We start from the raw sequence: 6,947 nt of genomic DNA on the forward strand, positions 1-6,947 counted from the left end.
ATTCATTATTTATCTTTGTGTAGTGTTTTTCCTTTTTTTTTTAATCCTCACCTGAGGATATTTTTTCCATTGATTTTTAGAGAGAGTGGGAGAAAGAGGGAAAGATAGAGAGAAATATCGATGTGAGAGAAACACATCGATTGGTTTGCCTCCTGCACGAGCCCCTACGAGGGTCCAGGCCAGGGAGAAACCAGCAACCGAGGTATGTGCCCTTGAACGGAATTGAACCGGAGACCCTTTGGTTCATAGGCTGATGCTTTATCCACTGAGCCTATTAGGCTAGGGTTGTATCATTTTTAAATATACCAGTATTTACTTGATTATTTCTTTTATTTTGGAGTTGGGTTTTTTTTACGTGTGCCAGTTTTTACTATTATAAATGAGACTGAAGAAAATCTTTGGGTACAAATTTTTTGTTTAGGTAATCTGGAGAAACATAGTTTAGATATTACAAGCACAGGCTCTGGAGCCTGAACGGAGAGGTTGAAATTCTGGTTTTCTCTCGCAACTAGCTTTGTGACCTTGGGCTTAATTTCTTGAGTCTTAGTTTCTTTATCTGTGAAATGGGCCAAATGATAGTATCTGCTCATTGAGGTAATTCATATGAAATTCTTAGGAAAGTGCCTAAGAATGTTAACTATTATCATTAGACTAGAGGCCTGGTGCATGAAATTTATGCACTGGGGGAAGGGAGGGTGTCCCTCAGCATGGCCTGCATCCTCTCTCAGACCGGGAACCCTCAGACATCATTAGCAATGCCATGGAGGCAGGAGAGGCTCCCACCACTGCCACTACGCTCGACAGCTGTAAACCTGGCAGCCATCAGCCTGGCTTGTGGCTGAGCAGAACTCCCCTTGTGGGAGCGCACTGACCACTAGGGGGCAGCTCCTGCATTGAGCATCTGCTCCCTGGTGGTCAGTGTCGTCATAGTGACTGGTTGTTCTGCCGTCAGGCCTAAACCAGCTCTTCAACATGCCCCGAGGGGTCCCAGACTGCGAGAGGGTGCAGGCTGGGCCGAGCGGTCCCACTGGTGTATGATTGGGGCCAGGGAGGGACATGGGAGGTTGGCCAGCTGGGGAGGGGGTGCGGGAGGGCTCCAGGGCATGTCCAACCCATCTCACTCAGTTCCAATCAGCCAGACCCCAGCAGCAAGCTAACCTACTGGTCAGAGCATCTGTCCCCTGTTGGTCACTGCACGTCATAGCGACTGGTTGACTAGTTGACACTCTGCTCCCTGGTGGTCAGTTCACATCATAGCAAGCAGTTGAGTGGCCTTATCATATCATTAGCATATTCCACTTTGGTTGAATGGACTACCGGACACTTAGCATATTAGGCTTTTATTATATAGGATTATATAGGATTCTTGTGAGAATGGTTATAGTAACAAAGAATGTGGACATTTTTAAGTCTGTTGGTAAATAGTACCAGATGTTGTCCTTAAATTATTATGTATTTATACCAAAATATGGCAGATAAACCCTCATTTTATGTATCTCTGAGAAATGAGGTCATATAGGTAGAGAGAACCTTTTTAGGAATAATTTTATTTTGGCTGCGAAAATGATTTCAGCTCTTCCTTTTTATATAGGTGGCTATGAAGAGCTTCTTGACTTTCAGAGAGCAAGCGAGATGTTTTATTGATTCTTGGTATTGCTGGGGTTGCATTTGTAGCTGAGTAACGGGATAGGAATGTCTGACCTAATAATTACCTCTCTTTGCATCCTTTTGTTTTTCAGGGCAAAGAGCAGGAACACACCTTTGTCTTTAGACTGGACCATCCAAAGGCGTGCAAGCATTTATGGAAATGTGCTGTGGAGCACCATGCCTTCTTCCGCCTCCGAGGCCCTGTGCAAAAGGGTTCTCAGCGATCAGGATTTATCCGACTAGGATCACGATTTAGATATAGGTTGATGTTAATAGCTTTCTGCTATATCTTTCATTCTTTCATAGAGGCCAAAACAGGCCAACCCCTCATTTTATAGATGTGGTAACTAGGGCACAGAGAAATCAAGTGGCTTGCCAGTGTTTTCGATTGGCCAAAATAGAAGACAGGAAATTATGTTGTTAAATTTCCAAAATTGATAGGAAACATTATAATGCTGACATGGATTTTATATCCCTGTTGACCTTTACTTTATATCTTGATTAGCCTCCAGTTTAAATCCATATAAGAGTTTTAAGGTGTCTTCATCCAACAACTGAATATCATATAGAGAAAAGGTATCCTGTGCTGAGTGGGAAATTAATTTGGATAACATTTCTCACCCTTTATAAACCTGAAATGCCATTATTATTCTAGACTCCTTGTTTGTTGGTTGTAAGTAGGAATAGTTTGGTTTACCTGAGAGTATATTATTAATTGTGAGTTTTCAACATACCATGAGAATCAATCAGTATGGTTTTAAAGAGGAAATGTAAATAATGTGGCAAGATAATTTTTGAGATTCATTCTTTTCTATCTATATTAAAAGTGGGAGGCATTTTCTTAACCATTTAAAAGGAAGTCAAGGACAGTGGGACAATAGTTTAAATATTTCTGGAAAATTATTCTGAAAACTATATTGCAATTAGAAAAAATCTTGAGTTAATTGCACAGTTTGCATTGAAGAGTATGAATTGGGAGGAGAAGGGAGTTCCATAAAAGCACAGATATCTAACTTTTTAGTATGTTCTTAGGTGATGCGCATGCTTAAGAAAAAATTATGTTTAATTTTTGTGTTGCATATTTTACACAAACCTAAGAGTGAAAGAATGATGTCATGAAGGGAGACATCAAGACTATTACTAGCAGCACTTCCCTCAGGATGAGATTCAGGGTGTTTAAAGAAGAATCCCAGTGTAGACTTTCTCCCACTTATGTGTCTGATTACTGTAGGTCTTGAAGTCTCTTGTTCCTGTTATTATCTTACTTATTTTAGTGGGAAAACTGAGTATCAGACCACCAAAACCAATAAAGCAAGAAGATCAACATCCTTTGAAAGAAGGCCCAGCAAACGATATTCTCGACGAACTCTACAGATGCAAGGTGAATGCAGCCCTGTTTCAAAGGACTGTTCTTTCTTGTCACTTTATCATGTTGCTGGTACTGGTATTGTTTACTTGAGAGGATGTTGTCTGACTCTTAAGTTTGTTCAAGTCAACTAAAGTACTCTTCATTTATTGAATTTGATTCAGGCATAATCAATTTAATAAAATAAAATGCAAAGGGAAAAAGCCTACATGGTTGCTGAGATTATATTTTATGATAATCCCAATTTAAACACCATACCAAGTTTGTGTTCATTTTTTTGTTCGTATTAACTATTTTAGTTATTCTGTAGAAAAACATTTTTCTTCTCTTTTTGTCTTTTAGATCTCACTCATAATAATGTTTAAAATCCTCATAGGAACTTTTAAAAACATTGATAAGTGATGAATCAATTTTAAGTAAAGATTATGTTATATGGTATTATAATATTATTAAGGACTCTGTGAAATAACAGTTATTAGATAATAAATTTAATCACTGTATATTTATCATAGACATTTGCAAATTCATAAATGTTACTTCCAGTAAATTACTTTAATTATATAATAACAAGCATGATTTACTTTGACAAAGAAACTAAAACTTGTGTTTGGTTTCAAATCTAAGTTTGTATTAAGATACAGAGTGAGCCTTGGCTAGTGTGGCTTAGTTAGTTGAGCATTATCCCATGCACTGAGAGGTTCTGATTTAATTCCTGGTCAGGGCACATGCCTAGGTTGTGGGCTTGATCCCCAGTTTTAAACAAAGTTACCTGTTATTTTGAACTGACAATGCTCCATTGTCACTCAGCTCACTCTAGAAGACTTGCTGATGGTTTTGTTTTAAAAGAAGAGATATACGCTTATTTTTTTTATTTAAAAAATGGAAGTAATTTTCATATTGACTTTAATGATGTGAAATGAAGGTTTTTAAATCTATGGTTGGGAAACATGGCTTACAAAACATTTAGTCCAGACTTGCTTTTATGAACAGTGATGCAGTTTACCATTAAGAACAAACTAATGGGACTTTTTTTTTTTTTTAATTCTGTCAGCAGGTACAGCAAAACCTGAAGAACTCAGGTGGGTAATGTCTTGCATCTTAGGAATTGACATAGAATTTTAAAATTTATGTAGTTGCTATCATTAATTGAACAAGTATTTTGAAGATATATCAAAGTGTTAAGTTGTCACTAAGCATTTGAAAAAGACACATAATGCCAGACACAAAAAATAAATGAACGCAGTTTAAAGAAATAAAAAGTGGGGTGGGTGTGGATGTGCTATTTATAATGAGAATGACATACATTAGTTATTGGCAGGTGACTGAGGATTTAAAGATGAATAAATTATGGTCCTTGCACACAATGCATTCGAAGAAAGGTTGATTTGCAGATAAGCAATTAATTTTATTTGTGGGATAAATTTCATTTTGTCATGGTGTATAATCCTTTATATTACATATTGCTGTATTTGGTTCACTAATATTTTGTTGTGGAGTTGTGTGTCTATATTCATCTAAGATATAGGTCTGTAGTTTTCTTGTAATGTCTTCACCTGTTTTTGGTATCAGGTATCTTGCTTCACCGAATTGAGCTGGGAAATGTTTCCTTCTCTTTTGTTTTTTTGGAAAGAGTTTGTAAGAATTGGCATTGAGGGTCATGGGACTAAGCCACACTAGCCAAGGCTCAAATTGTATGATAGAATTCACTATTAAAGCCATCTTGCCTGGATTTTTTTCTTTGTGTGAAGTTTTAAAATTCTAATTCAATCTTTTGTTATCAGTCTATTCAGATTTCATTTTCAGTCAGTTTGAAGTTTGTGTTTATCTAGAATTTTTCCATTTCATTTAAGTTATGCAGTTAATGGCTTACAGTTGTTCATATCATTCCCTTTGCCTTTTTTTTTTTATTATTATTATACTAGAAGCCCGGTGCACGAAATTCATGCATAGGAAGGGTCCCTAGGCCTGGCCAGCTATCAGGACTAATCTGTGGGGCGACCGGCAGGGTGATGGGGCCTGCGGGCTGGGAGCAGCTTCTGTATTAAGCGTCTGCCCCCTAGTGGTCAGTGTGCATCATAGCGACCAGTTGTTCCACTGGTCATTCCGCAGTTCGGACAATTTGTATATTAGGCTTTTATTATATAGGAAGGCTGGTAGTGATGCCCCATTATTCCGTTTTTTTTTTTTAATATATTTTATTGATTTTTTACAGAAAGGAAAGGAGAGAGAGAGGGAGTTAGAAACATCGATGAGAGAGATACATCGATCAGCTGCCTCCTGCACATCTCCTACTGGGGATGTGCCCGCAACCCAGGTACATGCCCTTGACCGGAATCGAACCTGGGACCCTTCAGTCCGCAGGCCGACGCTCTAACCACTGAGCCAAACCGGATTCGGCTTATTCCGTTTTTTAAATCCTTATCTGAGGATATGTTTTTCTTGATTTTTAGAGAGAGAGAAGTATCGATCGGTTGCCTCCATACATGCTCCAACTGGGGATCGAACCTGAAACCTAGGTATATGCTCTGACTGGGAATCAAACCCCCACCCTTTTGTTGTGTGGGCCAATGCTCTAACCACTGAGTCACAACTACCAGGACAAGTTTGTCAGTTTTGTTGGCCTTTTCAAAGAACAGCTTTTGGTTTCATCAATTTTTCTCTATTTTGTAATTTTTAAAAAAATATATATTTCTTTATTGATGTCAGAGGGGAAGGGAGAGGGAGAGAGAGAGAGAAACATCAGTGATGAGAGAGAATCATTGATCAGCTGCCTCCTGCACACCCCCCACTGGGGTTTGAGCCTGCAACCCAGGCATGTGCCCTTTGCGGGAATCAAACCCGGAACCCTTCAGTCTGCAGTCCGACGCCAAACCGGCTAGGGCTATTTTATAATTTTTTACTCTGATAGATTATTTCATTTCCTCTGCTTGCTTTAGGTTTAATTTGCTTCCCTTTTTCTAGCATCTTAAAGGTAGATGATTAGATTTTTGATATGAGATCTTTATTACTATGTTTTTTGTTTGTTTGGTTAATCCTCATCTGAAGATATTTTTCTATTGATTTTTAGAGTGAATGGAAGGGAGGGGGAGGCAGAGAGAGAGAGAGAGAGAGAGAGAGAGAGAGAGAAATACCTATGTGAGAGAGACACTACATACCCCAGCTGGGAATTGAGCCTGAAACCTGGGCATGTATGTGCCTCAACCTGGAAAGGAATCGGTGACCTTTCAATGCGCAAGATGACGCTCAACCAACTGAGCCGCACCAGCCAGGGCTCCGTTGCTTCCTGTGTGTGCCCTGATTGGGGATCGAAAACACAAACAGTGGCATAGAGAGGAAGGGAGAGAGATAGAGAGTTAGAAACATCGATCAGCTGCCTCCTGCACATCTCCCACTGGGGATATGCCCGCAACCAAGGTACATGCCCTTGACCGGAATCGAACCCGGGACCCTTCAGTCCGCAGGCTGACGCTCTATCCACTGAGCCAAACCGGTTTTGGCTTTATTCATTTTTAATATAACATTTATAGGTATAAATTTTCCTATAAGCACTGCTTCAATCACATTCCATACATTTTGGTATGTAATATTTTCATTTTTATTTATCCCAAATTATTTTATATTTCTGTTGTGATTTCTTCTTTGTTCCGTGGTTTCTTGAGAGGTGTTGCTTGATTTCCACATTTTCCTAAATTTTCCAATCTTTTTGTTGTTGTTGTTAATCCTCACCCGAGGATATTTTTTCCATTGATTTTTTAAAGAGAATGGAAGGGAGGGAAGGGGGAGAAAAAGAGAATCATTGATGTGGGAGAGACACATTGAGTGGTTGTCTAACCTGGGACTAACACATTGGGAATAACCTGAAACCCTGGTACATGCCCTTGATCGGAAATCCAACCTGCAACCCTTTGATGCCCAGGCAGACCCTCTAACCATT

General features: G+C 39.1%; 1 protein-coding gene across 6 annotated transcripts in view; it reads left to right on the forward strand.

The window, feature by feature from the left end:
* EPB41L5 (erythrocyte membrane protein band 4.1 like 5) overlaps nucleotides 1–6,947 on the forward strand; it is a 163,546-nt gene that overhangs the window by 66,334 nt on the left and 90,265 nt on the right. For 5 of the 6 annotated variants that reach the window (XM_015567784.1, XM_006769675.2, XM_006769676.2 and 2 more), the window contains exons 11-13: nucleotides 1,740–1,909; nucleotides 2,922–3,028; nucleotides 4,065–4,092. In XM_015567784.1, coding sequence (XP_015423270.1) covers nucleotides 1,740–1,909; nucleotides 2,922–3,028; nucleotides 4,065–4,092 — 305 coding nt within the window. The remainder of the gene's footprint in view (nucleotides 1–1,739; nucleotides 1,910–2,921; nucleotides 3,029–4,064; nucleotides 4,093–6,947) is intronic. The other variant, XM_006769677.2, reaches the window with a different exon arrangement.

This window comes from Myotis davidii, unplaced genomic scaffold (genome assembly GCF_000327345.1).
Source record: "Myotis davidii unplaced genomic scaffold, ASM32734v1 scaffold3, whole genome shotgun sequence".
Lineage (NCBI taxonomy): Eukaryota > Metazoa > Chordata > Mammalia > Chiroptera > Vespertilionidae > Myotis > Myotis davidii.